Source organism: Mobula hypostoma, chromosome 19 (assembly GCF_963921235.1).
Source record: "Mobula hypostoma chromosome 19, sMobHyp1.1, whole genome shotgun sequence".
Lineage (NCBI taxonomy): Eukaryota > Metazoa > Chordata > Chondrichthyes > Myliobatiformes > Myliobatidae > Mobula > Mobula hypostoma.
In genome coordinates, this window is record NC_086115.1 from 36,094,127 (window position 1) to 36,111,475 (window position 17,349).

At 39.6% G+C, this 17,349-nt stretch overlaps 1 protein-coding gene across 7 annotated transcripts in view; it reads left to right on the top strand.

Moving 5' to 3' along the window:
- The window catches only part of LOC134358961 (poly [ADP-ribose] polymerase tankyrase-2), a 75,517-nt gene that overhangs the window by 9,222 nt on the left and 48,946 nt on the right, over positions 1 to 17,349 (top strand). For 3 of the 7 annotated variants that reach the window (XM_063071686.1, XM_063071680.1, XM_063071682.1), the window contains exon 2: positions 8,089 to 8,313. The exons of 1 other annotated variant lie outside the window; for it this stretch is intronic. In XM_063071686.1, coding sequence (XP_062927756.1) covers positions 8,089 to 8,313 — 225 coding nt within the window. Of the gene's footprint in view, positions 1 to 8,088; positions 8,314 to 14,716; positions 14,756 to 17,349 lie in introns of those variants that run through there. 3 more of the 7 variants (XM_063071684.1, XM_063071681.1, XM_063071685.1) reach the window with 3 other exon arrangements.

Sequence of the window (17,349 nt, forward strand, 5' to 3'; positions counted from 1 at the left end):
AAGGACCACAAAGGTAGTAATCTCGGGATTACTGCCTGTGCCACACGACAGTGAGAGTAGGAATGCGATGAGGTGGAGGATAAATGCGTGGCTGAGGGATTGGAGCAGGGGGCAGGGATTCAAGTTTTTGGATCATTGGGACCTCTTTTGGCGCAGGCGTGACCTGTACAAAAAGGACGGGTTACTCTTGAATCCTAGGGGGACCAATATCCTGGCAGGGAGATTAGCGGGGGCTACTGAGGTGACTTTAAACTAGAATGGTTGGGGGGTGGGAATCAAATTAAAGAGGCTAGGCGTGAGGAGGTTAGTTCACAACAGAGGGATGGGAACCAGTGCAGAGAGACAGAGGGGTGTAAAGTGAGGGTAGAAGCAAAAAGTACTAAGGAGAAAAGTAAAAGTGGCAGGCGGACAAATCCAGGGCAAGCATTAAAAAGGGCCACTTTTCAACATATTTGTATAAGGGCTAAGAGAGTTGTAAAAGAGCGCCTGAAGGCTTTGTGTGTCAATGCAAGGAGCATTCGTAATAAGGTGGATGAATTGAAAGTGCAGATTGTTATTAATGATTATGATATAGTTGGGATCACAGAGACGTGGCTCCAGGGTGACAAGGAATGGGAGCTCAACGTTCAGGGATATTCAATATTCAGGAGGGATAGACATGAAGGAAGGGGAGGTGGGGTGGCGTTGCTGGTTAAAGAAGAGATTAACGCAATAGAAAGGAAGGACATAAGCCGGGAAGATGTGGAATCGATATGGGTAGAGCTGCGTAACACTAAGGGGCAGAAGACGCTGGTGGGAGTTGTGTACAGGCCACCTAACAGTAGTAGTGAGGTCGGAGATGGTATTAAACAGGAAATTAGAAGTGTGTGCAATAAAGGAACAGCAGTTATAATGGGTGACTTCAATCTACATGTAGATTGGGTGAACCAAATTGGTAAAGAGGTACTCTTGCCAAAAAACTTAATGTAACTGTCAGGATTGTGCAGGTAATGACTGCAAGGCATAGGCTTGGATTGGTTCAATTTGGCCATTGTATGTTGACTGGGTTATATCTGATTGACATAAGAAATGGGAGCAGGAGTAGACTTTGTGGCCCGTGGAGCCTACTTCAACATTTATTACGATCACGGCTGACCTGCCCACTGACTCAGTTCTACCTACCTGCATTTCTCCATAGTCCTTAATTCCCCTGCTATGCAAAAATCTATCTAATAGTATTAAGTCTATTTAATGAAGTAACCTCTACTGCTGTCCTAGGAAGAGAATCCCACACATTCACTGCTATCTGGGAAAAGTAGTTTATCCTCCTCTCCTTCCAAGTATACTCCCCCAAATCTTGAGGCTGCATTCCTTAGTTCTACTCTCACTTGGCACTGGGGAAACAACTTCCCTGCCTCTGTTTTAACAGTAATTTTATATGTTTCTATAAGATCCCCTCCCATTCTTCTGAATTCCAGTGAGAATATCTAAGCCAACTCAATCTCTCCTCATAGGCTACAACTTCATCAACCTGGTGAACCTCTTCTGCACCACCTCTAAAGCCAATATATATTTCCTTGAGCAAGGGGACTGGAAGGGCACACGGAACCCCAGGTGTGGCTTCAGCAACACCCTATACCACTGAAGCATAACCTCCCTGTTCTGAAGTTCAATCCCTTGACCAATGAACGCCAACATTCCATTTGCCTTCTTGATAAAAAGTTGCACCAGCAAACCAACCTTTTGCGATTCATGTATAAAGACTTCCAGGTCCCTCTGAGGCAACAGCATGCTGCAAACTTATAGCATTTAAATAATAATCTAATCTTTTATTTTTCCTTCCAAAGTGGATGAAATCAGTTACCAACACTGCCAAGCCCTTGCCCACTCATTTAACCTATTTGTACCTTTCTGCACAGACTCTCTGCATTCCCTACACAATTTGCTTTTTCACTCAATTTACTCTCCTCTGCAAACAGATACACTGTGGTTCTGTTTTTCCAAATCATGATATATAACATGAACAGTTGTGGCCCAGCACAGGCTCCTACAGCACTCTGCTCACTACTAACTGCTGACCAGAGAAACATACATTTTTCCCAGCTCTCTGCCTTCTATTGATTAACCAATCCTCTATCCATGCTAATATATTGCCCCCAAATCCATGTATCCTTATCCATAAGTCTTTCATGCTGCACCTTATTGAATACCTTCTGGAAATCCAAGTTTACAACATCCACTGCACTTATATCCTTGAAGAGCTCCAGTAAGATTGTCAAGCAGGACCTTCCCTTCATGAGTCCATGCTTCTATCTAAATAGTAAGACATCTGGAACCACTTCTATCCAGATGTCTTACTATTTCTTCCTTAAAAAGGGATCTCCAGAATGTTTCTACTGTAGTGGCAGTCATTGTACATAATGAAAATGTGGTTATGATCTTGGAGGAAGTAATTATGCATTAGTGTTCTATTCAATCAGCCACCTTCACTATTTTGAATTGCAAATTGAATATACTAATCTGCAATCAGTAATCAACATCCCTAATTCTGGTATTATAAAGAAAAGATCATGTCATGGAGTTGGAAACAGTTCCAGAAATTTCTTGAGTTTGTACATTGATTCTTGGGTTAGCATTAGAGTCCAACTAACATAGCTCTTTGTAGTAGATATGACTCCAGCCCACTGACCTTAATTTTATTAGGCCTCCTTCATGTCACACTTGGTCAAATGCTACTTTGGTTCCGAAAAGTTACTTCTGTTATCTGAAGTTAGGCTATTTTGTCCATGGTGCTGAAAAGGTCTGAGTCCAATGGTTCTGATTAGTTGCAATTTTCCATATGTTTCCATTTGACTTAGCCATTTTGGTCCTTGACTCTGAGGTGGCTCATGATAATTTCCATGTAACCTGTTTTCCCCATATTCTATCAGCTTTCCTCCTTGAATTTTATCAATTTCCTATGCCCTTGGGGCATTTTATAGTGATTAGCCATTTAACCCTAGCAAGGGGCAGAAAAATAGCACATGCAGGAGACCCTTGCCATAAAACTTAATGCACAGAACCGGAAGTCAAGAAGGAACCTCATTACATCAGGCAGCAACTCTACCAGCCACACTACGATGATGTAAAATTGGACATTGTTAAGGAATAGGATATTAGTGAAGAAGTTCTTCAGTACTGCCATTGTGATCAGGTTGACTGGCTAATTATTGCCTAGTCTTGTCTCACATTGGATTGACCTGCACTTTGCACAACTTGGACATTGGAAGTATTTCAGATTGTTTACCAGATGGCTGCATTGTTGTTGCACAGTGCATTTGGTTAGTCTAAAAGCTTGTGCATCAATTTTGCTGATAGCTCAAAACTGTCCTGTAAATGGTAGTTTTTGAACTCTAATATGTATCTGTATAATTTAGCATGCTGTCAGTGCATGGCTTGCCTGAAACTAGTGACTTCAATTTAATTAAAGACAATTACAAAAGAATCAAATCAAATTCAAGTTTAATTATTCAACCATGCATGAATACAGCCAGACGAAACAGCATTCCTCTGGGGCCCAAGGTGCAAAATATGCGCAGCACATGATCAAAATAGCAAGCAAAAAAGTCACGCAAAAAACACATAAATAGCCCAAGTCCCTGAGCGACATGTCCTGCAGATTGATGGCGCCGTTCTGGGCAGAGCTCAACCACTGCAATCCAGCCTGTTATTTTACCGATCGAACGCCAGAGAGCAACACCAACAGGAGATGCAGCCCCCAACCGAGCATGGGTGCCTCGCTACTCCGCCTCTGGCGTCTCCTCTCCTAGACTGTAGCAGCAAGCAAGCCTGCAGCTTGAGCCTAGGCGGCTTAGAGTTGTCTAGGAAACTAGATAAAAGATAGTGCATCAGCAGTCACAGACATTTTAAAAGCCATTTCGTAATTCTTGTCGAGATAAAAATTATCTTAATTTGTCACGTGTCCATTGAAACATACAGTGAAATGCATCGTTTGCATTAAGGACCAACACAGTGTGAGGATGATCCGGGTGCAGCCTGCAAGTGTCACCACGTTTCTAGCACCAATGTAGCATGCCGACAACTTACTTGTATGTCCTTGGAAAGTGGGAGGAATCATGAGGTCATGGGGAGGAAGTCCTTGCAGACAGTGGTGGAAATTGAATCCCGATCTTTCAATCACTGGCACTTAATGTGTTTCACTACCATGCCAGTAGAAAATGTGTATTCCATTGAAAAATAGTATAGGATTGAAAAGGAGAAGACTGGTACATCTATAACTAAGGATGTTAAGGATCGTTTCAAATTGAAGTACTTTGTATTTTTATGTTTAATTGCAGAATAAAGGATTACAGAAAGCTTCAGAACCTAGCCAAGGGTGACTTTATAGAGAAAAATAGTTTAGAATTAAACTAACTGGAACTAGAAAAACAAATATTAAGGACTGTTAAAAGTATTTAAAGAAAGGAAAGCAAGTGTTGAAAGTTAATGTTAGTCTCCGGAAGATAAAACTGGCTAATAGGTATGTAAGTTGCAGAGACTTGAATATGGTTTCACATTATGAAACACTAAAAGTAAAAACACAGGACAGTCATTATCATGAGGAAAAATTCCTAGCTAAACTGATTCAGCTCAAGGTTGGCAAGTCCCCTGGACCCATGGCCTACATGCTTTGTTAGTGGATGTAGATGGGTTGCAGGAGTGGCCAGAAATTTGACAGGTGGAGTATGAGATTTCCTACCTTTTAGTAGGAAGAATAGAAAAGTGAATTGTTGAAATGTACTGCATAATGATCAATAAATATTGGTGTTCAGTTGAAGGGGTGTTTCTACATGAAATACAAAGTTATTAAGCAGGTCTGGTGAGAAATTGGGAAAGCAAATGAGATGTTGGTCTTTGCAACTGGAGTATAAAAGTAGAGAAGCCAAGTGATAATGGAACACTGCACCATTTTGATCTCCTTACAAGAGGTAATTTTTGCATCGGAGGCAGTTTTGAGTTGCCTCTTGAAATGAAGGAAGGTTGGGAGGTTTGGTCTTTATAGTCATTGGAGTTTGTTTTTTAAAAAAATGAAATGTAAAAAGGCTCCAAGGATATTTCTGGTTGTAGGGAAACACAAAACTGAGGCAGGAAAGTAGATTTGATGTCCAAATCAACTGACCTTAACAGTCTCTCAAGCTTGTTCCTATTTTATGTGTCTTCATTGTTAAGATGGGACTTTGTCTCTGCAAGGACTGTTAACACTCCAACTGGTAGTTCCTAAAAGGGATCATGTGCAACAGATGAATGGGAAAACATGAAGTCAAGAAAAGATATTGTTTGTGCTGATTCAATTAGTCCCTCGGGGCTTAGTCAATATTTGTACTACCCAACCATTCTTGACTGAGGTCTCCACCAGAGGTTGTGTCAGTCAACATGAATTTGATTCACTTCATCCCAACTGCAATACTGAAAATGTACACTTGTCTCTAGGATCAAAGATCAGCTTTATTTGCCTTATGCGCTGCCATGTAGTAGGAATTTGCTGTGATGTATTGGTCAGGACACATGTAAGTATAAAACAGAGCAATTAAAGAATTATATAAAAATAAAGTTAGAAGTTAAATATAACTTACCCAGATCTCACTTTTTTAGATATCTACAGATTAGAAACTTTTTAATTACTGTCTCCCCTAATTTTCCACACCCATATCCAATGGACGCTTTGGAAAAAATCTTAGATTTAAATCTCTCTCAGAAAAGTGTAATAGCAATTATATATAATATAATTATGAATCTATGTCCTGATGCTTCTAATAAAATCAAAGCTGACTGGGAAAGAGAACTTGAGATTATTATACCGACTGAAAAATGGGAAAAAATTCTTCAGTTGGTGAATTCATCCTCTGTATGTGCTAAGCATAGGTTGATACAGTTTAAAGTAGTGCACAGGACTCGTATGTCCAAAGATAAACTATCTCGCTATTACTCTTATATTAATCCAATATGTGACAGATGCCATTCCGAGATGGCTTCTTTAACCCACATGTTCTGGTCATGTCCCTTGTTGATGGAAAGATATTTTTGATATTATTTCAACGGTCCTAAATATAGACTTACAACCTCATCCAATTACTGCTATCTTTGGACTACCAATGATAGACTTAAATAATTTAACCTCTTCATCAAGAAGGATGATTGCAGTTCTTACTTTAATAGCTAGAAGGTCCATTTTGTTGAATTGGAAAGAGATCAACCCTCCTACTGTATTTCATTGGTTTTCACAAACTATGGTGTGTTTGAATTTGGAGAAAATTAGAAGTGCAGTTTATGACCCTTCCACTAAGTTTGAAAAAACTTGGAGGCCATTCATTCAGCATTTTCATTTGATGTAATTTGATCACTTAAACTTGTTTTATCTCCCTGTACTGTTGTTGGAGGGGATTGGAGTCGTCGACACTAAGGTTTTCTTCTTTTCCATTTTTAAGTTGTTAGTTTTGCCCAAGTCTTTTAGGTTAGTTGATTAATTTTGTTTTTCTTTGGGGATGGGTTTTTTTTTGTTTTTTTTTTCTTTTTCATTTTTTTTTCCAGTTTTTTTTTGTTTTGTATTATCCGTGGTTAGTTCTACATGTTTGGGAGCTTTGTTAATTTCCACTACTTGGTTTTGCAATTAATTATTTTAAGTGTAACATTACATCTCCTTCTATTTGTATTATGGTTATGTTCTGTTTCTGTATTTTGAAATTAATAAAAAGATTGAAAAAGAAAAGAAGTTAAAAGTGCGGTTGTGGTTTAAAATGTGTGTAAATACACACATGCCAGCATGTATTTACAATGTAAACAGCATTATAGAAATAAGGTTTAAAGAATTCATAGAGCAGTGATGGGGATAATAGAGGGGGCAGGGGTAGCTAACAAGAATACCAGAAGGAAGCTTTCGGAAAAGTCATTTTGCAGGGTTAGTGTCTGCAATAATTTTTCCTACCTACTTCTTTGTCCTGCACACATATAAGTCCTGCAGTGATGGTAGACTGCAGCCAATGACCTTTTCTCCTGAGCGGACAGTTTGCTGTAGTTTGTTTCCCGTGAGAGGGTGCTGCACCATACCAGGCAGTAATGGCTGATGGACTATAGATTAGCTAGTTACGCTTATCCAGTCACAGCACTGATATATATCCAATAACATGAGAAGTTGCCTTTGTATGTACGGGATGTCCTATCTACGCGATACATCCACTCAGGCCATTTACCACTCTATCAATCTAGTGTAATTATTATCATTGTTATCATCCAGCACTTCCTTACCAGTAATTTTCCCACTGATAAAATGTACATTTTTGCAGCAAGACCTTAATGCAACATTGTACTGCTCCTGAGCCATAGTAACATTTGAGTACTTTGGTTAACAATGAAATCAATAGATATAGATGAAAATGGCAATTTGTGTACCTCATACAATGTCTTGATGGTGAATCATCCCAATTTTGTCTTTTTTTTTATACCTTTTTATTTATTTCCATGACACCTTGGCTAATTGGGACAACTGCTCAATTGGGCCAAAATGTACTGGTCCCAATGTGCCCCAATTAACTAGAATTCACTGCATTTCTTCTATTCTGAATATCTGCAAGAAAATGAATCTTGGTGTAGTATTTGGTAAAGAATATGTACTTTGATATGAAATTTACTTTGAACGTATGGCGATAGTGAATAACTGCTTGGGTTCTTGCTGTGATAGTGATGCCCAGGTTCCACTAATGAACAAGGAAAGTGTCCTGCTTCTGAGAGAAGTGTGTAAGCTTTTCTGCTTCCCTCAGCCAAGTTTATCATGCCTGCAATCGAGGTATTTAATTTTACTTTGATAGCAATTTGAAATTTAAAATATTGCAAGAAACCCAATTCACTACCATTTGTTATTACATTTGTGAATGTGTGAATTTTGGCAAATGTTTTAGCTTCTGAAATTACTTGCACAATATGGCGAGAAATTTATTTTGGAATGTAAAATAAGTGGAAGGATGTACTGCTAAATGGGTATTACTTAAATGAAACGCTTTCACATGACTGAGATGGTTATTTGGAGATGATGTATGATTTCTGCGATAACTTACGGCTCTACATCAATCCCTCTAGGCTTTGGACGGAAGGATGTAGTTGAATTTTTGCTTCAGAGTGGTGCTAATGTCCATGCAAGAGACGATGGAGGCCTTATTCCTCTTCATAATGCCTGTTCATTTGGTCATGCAGAAGTTGTTAATCTGCTGCTGTGTCATGGTGCTGATTCTAATGCTCGTGATAACTGGAACTACACGCCTCTCCATGAAGCTGCCATCAAAGGCAAAATTGACGTATGCATAGGTAGGCCTTTCTGTGATTTGGTTAAATGAGACTATCTCTATTGTTTTTTTCTCCCCCTCCATAAATCTGAAAGTATAATAGTATTCGTTATCAGCAATATAGGACAGTTGTAGTTAATCTTGCCACATAATCTTTAGCAATGTTAATTTTCTGTTTAGTGATAATTGTAATTTACAGCCTCAACAAAATGTATTTTTAAAACTTGGATTTTTGGTAATCAGCATTAAATTAATACAATGTTTTTTTTGCTGAGTAGTTGTCTCTATTAATGTAAGAAATTTCAATTTGTCTGAAGTATTCATCACTTTTTTAAATTATTATTTGATGTTGAGGAAACACCTTTTTGCATGTACAGGCTTTTTAAAAGGTGTGCTTGAAGAGATGCTTTTTAAAACTGATTAAAGCAGTAAATGTAAGTTGTTGAATGCTGGAATACAAACACCACTTGAAAGAGCAACACGCATAAAAGTGCTGTAGGACTCAGCAAGTCCGGCAGCATCCATGGTGAGGAATAAACAGTCAACATTTCGGGCTGAGACCCTTCAGCAGAACAGGAAAGGATGGGGGAAAGAGCCAGAATAAAGTGGGGGAAGAGAGAGAGGACTACAAGCTGGTAGATGATAGCTGAAACCGGGTGAAGGGGAAAGTGGGTAGGGGGAGCAGGAGGAATGAAGTAAGAAGCTGAGAGGTGATAGGTGGAAGAAGTAAAAACCTGATAGGAGAGGAGAGTGGACCATGGGGAAAAAGGGAGGAGGGACACCGGGGGAGGTGTTAGGTGAGTGAGGAGAAGAGGAGGGGACAGAATGGGGTAGGGGGGAGAAGAGGAGGAGGAGGGGGAAATTTCTGGAAGTTAGAGAAATGAATGTTCATGCCATTAGATAGAAGACTACCCAGATGGAATGTGAGGTGTTGCTGCTCCAACGTGAATGTGGCCTCGTTGTGGTAGTATAGGAGGCCATAATCAAATGGGACTGTGAAGTCGAATTGAAACGGGTGACTGCTGGCGGATGAAATGATAAAGCAGTCCACCAATCAGTCTCTGGTCTCTCCAATGTAGAGGAGGCTGCTCTGGGAGTACCGGATATAATAGATGACCCAGACAGTCTCACAAATGAAGTGAAATCCAAGCTAGAAGGACTGTTTGGGGCCCTTAATGGTGGTGAGGGAGGTGTGTAGAGCCAGGGATAAGTGCTGGAAAATTATAAAAAATTATGGAGACTCATGGGGTGGTAGATAAGGACATCCCTGTTATGGAGGTAGGAGGATGGGTGAGGGCAGCATTGGTGGTGGAATGGAAACTCATCTTTTGTAGAAAGTGGTCATCTCTGATGATCTGTCGTGGAAAGCCTCATCCTGAGAACGCATGTGGCAGAGACCCAGGAGCCAGAAAAAGGGAATAGTATTGGAAAAGGTATAGTCCAGGTAGCTGTGAGAGTCAGTTGGCTTATAAAAGATAACTGAGGACACTCTGTTTCAGAGATGGAGACAGATTGAGAAAGGGAGAATATCAATAGACCAAGTAAATTTGAGGGCAGGTGGAAGTTGATGAAATCGATAAGCTCAGGATGGGTGTAGGAAGCAGTACCAATGCAGTCACTAATCTAACATAGAGTTGGGGGGTGTCAGCAGTGTAGGCTTGGAAGAAGGACTGTCTCATGTAGCTGACAAAAAGCCAGGTGTAGCTGTCATTAAGCTATGTAATAGAGTTTTTTTTTTCAGACTAATAAATTGAAGCATAGCACCTTTAAACAAAACAGGAACATGCTAAATAAAATTAAACCAGTTCATGTGGGAGTGTTGGTGGGAGAGGGAATTCTAAATTATCTGTGAGTATAAAACATATTTCATGAGAGCTGCCAGCACAAGTGGTGCATGCGAGCTGAATTTCAACGGGTTATGGTCTCAGGGTGGGTCGATGGGAGTAAGCAGCTTGTATGGTTTTGGTTTCTGTGCTGTACTTCTCTATGACTCTATCCCCACTTGGAACAACCTACATGGTGTAGGAAGAATGTGTAAGCTGCATACAGGCAGCACTCAAACACTGGATTGCAGCCAGGTCTCTGGTGCTGTGGGGCAATAGCACTATTAGCTGCACACTTTGCTACTTGATGTTATTCTTGAGGGATCATTTAACAAGGCCATTTTAGTAGATCTTAGAAATAAGGTGATTGTCACTTTCATAGGGCCATGTTATAGATCACCCAATACTCAACAGGAACTTGAAGAGCAGAGTCTACATTAATAAGTAGTAAAGTCTTAGAACGTGTGGATATCATGAGGAAGGATGTATTTTCAGCCTTGAAGCACATTAAGGTGGGTAAATCCCCGGGGCCTGATCAGGTACACCCCTGGACCTCATAGGAGGACCAGGGAAGAAAGTGTGGAGACCCTTTTAGAGGTACTTGCTTTGCCGCTAGCCACTGGCAAAGTTCCATAAAATGGGAGGGTGGCTAATCTTGTTCCATTGCTCAAGAAGAGTAGTAAGACAGGCCATGGAACTGCAGGCTGGTGAGCCTGACTTCCGTTGTAGTTGAGTTGCTGGAGGGAGTTCTTAATGACAAGGTCTACTCAGATAGTCGAGGAATAGTCAGCATGGTTTTTTTAATGGGAGATCATATCTTGTATATTTTGAAAGTTTTCTAAAGAGATAAGCAAATGGGATAGATGAAGGTCAGGCTATATCGACTTTAGCAAGCATTTGACAAAATGCAGCATGGCTGGCTATTCTGGAAGGTTAGATTGCATGGAGTTTGGTGTGGGTAGGGTGGGGAAGCTAGCAAGAAGGACACAAAATGGACTCAATGATAGGAAACGGTGCTGGTTGAAGTTCGATTCTCTGACTAGAGGTTTGTGACTAGAAGGGTGCCCCAGGGGTCAGTGTTAGGACTGCTGTTACTCAATATTTACGTAAATGACTTGTGTGAAATGATCAGCAAGTTTACTGCTGATTCTAAATTACTGTTGAGAATGTAGTAGGTTACAATGAATTACAAAGATCGTGGTCAGTTAAAAAGATGGGCTGAGGATTGTCAGATGTTTTTCAATGTAGATAAGCGTGAGGTATTTTAGACATTCAGACCAGCTTGGGACCTTTATAGTGAATGGCAGGACACTGAGAGGGACTCAGGAGCATTGAAACAGATGTGCAAGTTAGCAGGATGGTGAAGTAGGAATTTAACGTGCTGGACTTCATTAGTGCATTAAGTTGAGTAGGGACATAGTGCGCAGTTACTTAATTCATTGGTGAGACCACAGTTGGAGTATTATGTACAGTTTTGCTCACTCTGTTATAGGAGAGACATAGTCAACTGGAGAGGGAGCAGAAGAGATTTACAAGGATGCTGCCTGGACTAGAGGGTCTAAATTATCGTGAGAGGTTGGCCACACTGGATTGTTGTTCCTTGAAGGAAGGCGGAATGAGCGGGAATCTCATGGAATTTTATAAAATCTTGAAAGATATAGTCATAATCTTTTCCCAGAATTCCGGAATCCAGATATAGAGGGCACAGATGCAAGATGGTGAGATTTAAGAGATCCAAGAGTTAACTTCTTTGCACGGGCAGGGGGGTGGTGAATACTTGGAATCAGCTGCCAGAGGAAATGGTCAAGGTTGATATAATTGCAACATTTGACATAGGCATTTGGAAGGTAGGGGCTGAGAAGGTTATAGGCTGAACACGGGCAACTGGAATTCAAATAGTAGATGCTGCAGTCCACATGGACCAGATGTGTTGAAGGCCTGTTTCTGTGCTGTATTAATCTGATTCTTTCATCTTGCAGTTTAACTCTTAGCTTTTTTGGTATCATTCTGGCAACAGTACTTCTGCCCTCCAAAGCCAAATATTCTCCAAAGGGTTTGGTACTGAAACAGTTCTCAACACTTCAGAAGAGGTTTCGCCATGGTTTTGTAGCAGTAGCTTTTATTCCATTGTACCCCACTCTTTGAGATGTGAAAGACACCATTGAATTAGCCCAGTTGATGATTTTGTGTATCTGCTTGACTTTGTAAAGATGCAGGTACCCTCCACGCTACACAAAATGTGATTAAGAACCGAGCAAATGTACTGCATAGGACTCAAATCCTTCAACTTGCAGTGCAGTTCATTGAGCTGCTTTGTGATGGACCAGTGTTGTGCATTGTGCTCGTGCACAAAACACTCGTGCCTGAAGGTTGCTGCAAAATTTGTAGATTATTAACTGAATGTTGATTGTCAGGGTGGGATGCAAATTCAGAGACGTTGGCAGGTGCAGGGAAGTTTTGGGTTACCAGCCTGGTAATTTGCCTCCTGTATCTGTTGAATTATAACTTCTGATGTATGAAGGTGAAGGAAAATAGTTTCCAATGTTTTGAGTGATCTTAAATGTCTGTTTGCTAAATGCTTTTAAATTAAAAGATTGGTCATTGAAACATTTGATATTGGGAGAAAAGTAGATATGGCTCCTTGCCACAGCACTAGTGGTTTATTTAATGTTTAAAGTATGAGGTATTGTATGTGATATTTCCTCCAATGCTTTGCACAACTTGTATTTTTGGTGAAGCAATTCCTCGGAATTAAAAACATTTTGGTAATTTGAAGTAGTACAGAAATGAATTAGAAAGAGTATTTAGAGCAGGGCTATCCTGTAAGATTGTCTGTAATAAGCAATCATCTGGAAAATTCTGGGCCATATGTTTTCCTGCCTTGCACATCAAATGTGATGACTTGCAGGTGCAGTACTTACTGCCCGTTATGCCTGCTGGCGTCTAGGGCAGCATCTTCATTGCTGTTTCTGAGGCAGTTTTGTTTGGCCAGTCAAGGTTGTTACCCCTGAGCTGAACCCTGAAACTGCAGGACAGATGGAGCACTCTTAATCTGGCCTCTACTCTTTGTGTTTGGCTTAGATGACCCTACCATAAGGCCCTGATTCCAGCCAGCATAGCCCTCCGGGTCATTGAAGCACACAAGCCACATATGAGTGCAATGGTGAAGCCATAATTACATTATCACATCAGTAATTCAGCCACCTGAGTTAAAATCCTACAATAGAAGTTATGCATTTTTGTATCTAGTTAATAATCTGCAATTCAGTGGGGGGGTGGGGGGGGCTATCGAAAAATTGTCCTGGAAAAATCCAAGTAGTTTCACGAACTGTTCTGGTTTACTCAGATCATCAAGCATTACTTTGAAATACTGACAAAAAAAAACACACATGGGCTATTTGGCATTAACTTGGGCACGAGATCTGGATAGGAAAGCTCCCACTGAATTTAATTGATCTCTGGAATTTTTTAAATTATGGTTAAGATCAGAGAGTCATCAGGCAATATGCCAGACTCCTTCCTACTCTGTTCATTGACAAGACAGCCTATCAGAGGTGGCTGCCAGTGTACAAGCAGAAGGGTCCCCGGCAAGACTGTACATCCCATGATCTCAGTATCTGGGCAACTGTAGGCAAGTACCTTTTCTCATTACCACTTGGCTCATGTTGAACAATGCTTGGAAGAAGCACAAAGGCACAGGATATCACTGGATGAGGGATTTCACCAAGCAGTTTGGTCGTGTAAGGTTGAGCAAGTTGGGTTCTACTGGATTTGTTCTTTGGAAGGTGGGGAGTGAGCCAGTGTGAAAAATAATTGCACAATCAGTATGTCATGAGTCAGAAAATAAAATAGTTTGCATCTACATGCAACAAGGCCTAGTCATGTATTGATGAGCGACAAGTAACATTCGTGCACATATTTGTTCAACAGTTGATGAGAATCAAACCTAACATCTCCTATATCCTTGGAAGTGGTAGTTAGACTAATCACACAAATGCATTGGCTGCAATGCAGTTTGAAATCTTGGTGTCTTTTCCTGAGTAGCTGACATACTCATGCCTAAAGCCTTCCAGTAAGTCATGAGTCAGAAGTTGATGCAATATCTCCATTAACTAGAATTAATGCAGCTCTAGCTGCGCTTGAAATTTGATTGTCCACTTGATTTGTTTTTCTTCCATCTTCCACCATAAACTCATTCTCTTTAACTGATGTGAAATGTTCCATCTGCAAAAAGCACTGCACTAATTCTGACAGCACCTCACAAATCTATTGCCTGTCCCACACAGAGAACAAGAGTTTTGTTGAATAGAAAAATTAGCGCCTCTAGTTTCCCTACTTTCTAACACACTTTCCTGATGTGGAATTGTATTGCCATTCTTCATAGTTGTTGGGCTAAATTCTAGAATTCATTCTTCACCAGAATGACTGCAGTTCAAAAAAATGACTTCCCCACTATAGGAAACATCCTTTCCACATCCACTCTATCTAGGTCTTTCAATATTCGATAGGTTTTAACAGCCAATCAGAATGATAAATCTTCACAATTGGCAGGCCAAGAAATAAAACCCACAGGTTGTTAATTAATGTTTTACTCTCTTACAGAAAGCGAAATAAAGATTGGGACATTCACATGGGATTAAGGTACAAGATAAAATATAAGCAAACAGTTTAAAAAGAAATTAAAACTGAATATTGTTATTAGTGTAGTGTAGAAGGAATGGCAGTCCACAGTGAGCCCAATTAAGTGGTTCAGTCATAATTATGATAGACTTTAAAAGCTTGCTTCCATCTCATTCTGCAGGGTTTAATGTTTTCAGCATTCTTTCCACTAGGAATAGTGTGAAAATTCCGTATTATCACTGGTTCAGTGTTGATTGCTTCTGTGTAAACAGCAGCAAAGAGTAGAGTTGTCACAGACAGCAGTCATGAGATTTCCCATTTAATTGCATATACAGATGCAGAAAGTTAAAATTAGGCTAGCTTTGTACAAAAAACTTGAGCCATTTTTTTTCCTTTCATTACACCAGTGATGGTGTGTGTGTGTGTGTGTGTAAAAACAAAAGGGAAAAAATGTAGTTCTGTTGTTTTAGCTAATGTTCCCTGAAAGTAAGATATTCGATTCATTCCAGTTTAATTTTCATAATTTATCCCAGTTATACCAATACTAATACATTAGTGACTCTAAACTATTTTTATGGTGCATTTTAGTAAAGAAGAAATTTTTGTCCCTGCTACCTCCCCCCCCAGTCAATGATTTAAAAGCTTTGAAGGAGAATGCAATTACAGAAGACACAAGTACACGTGACCTTGGGTTTGTTGTTCAGCTTAATTTTTGATAGAGATTTAATGTGCTTCAGACATTTCAAAGTTTGTGTGAGGAGCATAAATGGCATGCAACATTTTTTTCTTTTTTTGTTCGAAGTAATGTGCAAAATTTTAAAGAAATTGTGCTTTAAAGCATTTTGATATGTTAACAGTATGTTTAAAGTGTAGTTTTAATTAATATGGCTGAAAATAGGTTTATTACACTAATAGGGTTTCATTTGAGCTTTAGGGCTTCAGGAAAGAAAAGTATAAGCATGAGGTAAGTTATATTTCTTTAAGTTGTCTGACACAGTGTTTTGCATAATTTTATTGTCAGTGATAACTACATTGGAATAGGCTTGACAGCTGGCAAAACGGGTCCTGGGGCTTTGCTGGCTGTCAGAAGGTTCCCAGTGTGTGTTGTAGTTTGGGCTTTTCTGGTCTTTTCAGTTAAGTCCATTAAAGCCCTGCTGTCATTTGAAGCTTTGAACTTGGCTCCAGACTGTCTGAGACAGTAATGTGAATGCTAGGGTCAGGGAAGCAAGGAAGATAAGCTGCCGGTGCCAATTCTGGAAAGGCTAGAAGAATATTTTCAGTCAGTGACAGTCAGTACAGTGGTGCAGCTGATGAAGCTGCTGCCTTACAGCACCAGCAACCCAACTTCTTGTGCTGTGAAGCAGAACTTGCATGTTCTTCTTTTGACTACATCTGATTCCATTCTGTGGTTTTCATCTTGATGCTAAACACATAGGTTGGTAAATTAATTGATCACTGTAAGTTGCCCCTAATAGAATGGAACAGTGGGGACAATGGATCACAGGGAAAATTAGTGGAGAGTTGAGCTGCTATGTGAGCTTTCATAGACTTGATGAACTAAATGGCTTTTTTTTCCAGAGTGTGGGATTATGTACCCACTTTTCTAAAACTTGGTTTCAAGAAGTAAATGGAACCTTAGTCCAGTTTAAGTGAATTCAGAAAAAGTTAAAAGATACCTATAGGAATCTTATTGCTAGGGACCAACTGAATATCTAAAGCCTCTTTGAGTGCCTGTAAACGAATACAATTACTAAAAGCTGTAAGACTATGGATGGATTTTATCAATTCACACAATATTTTTAAGCTAACCTGAGAAAATTTGGAAATGTAATTTATGCATAAAGTTTACATATTTTAAACCCGACTACATTGGTTTTGGGTTATTAATGTCTTTTTTTTTGTTCTTTTGTATTTCTCTAAACCATTTTTCTATTCTACATGGACACTTAATATCCTGCCCAAACTATTAAGTTCTTTATTATCAGCACGTTCTGTCTCACTGGTTCTACCAACTTAGCCTGCTAGCAGAAAAGATCTCCCATTAGTTTTTGTTGGCAGGGGGAATAAGTATTTGCATGATTTGAAATTAGTATTTTGTTTTTGTTTTGCATTATAGTACTCAGGATTGGAATGAGTCTGTGATTGACAGTAACAAGATTTCATTCCTGACACAGCTGCAGTTGCTGTTTTTCATGGAGGAAACCTTCCAATTACATTTTGCAACACCAAAACACTTCACCTCATCTATGACAGCATTTATATCAAAGTTATCCTTCTCCAGTGTTTATTTTCTCATATTTGTCTATTGGAAGAACATTTTTGTTACACATAATATTCCATATGTTGATACTGACAAAGTTTGAAAGCATCTTTTAGTTTAAGAAGTATACAGTTGAGTCATGGCTGTGAACTTGACAGGTAATCCAGAGACATTGTCTAACAAATCCACATTTTACAATGGTAGTCAGATATTTAAATTTCTTTTTCTAGTTTTGTGAAGATTTTCCAGATCAGTAGTGGTGGCCACGAGACTATTGAATTCTTATAAACATTGGTTCACTAATATTCTTTAAGGAAGGTAACCTGGAACTCTTAGCGCCAGTTCAACACCAGTC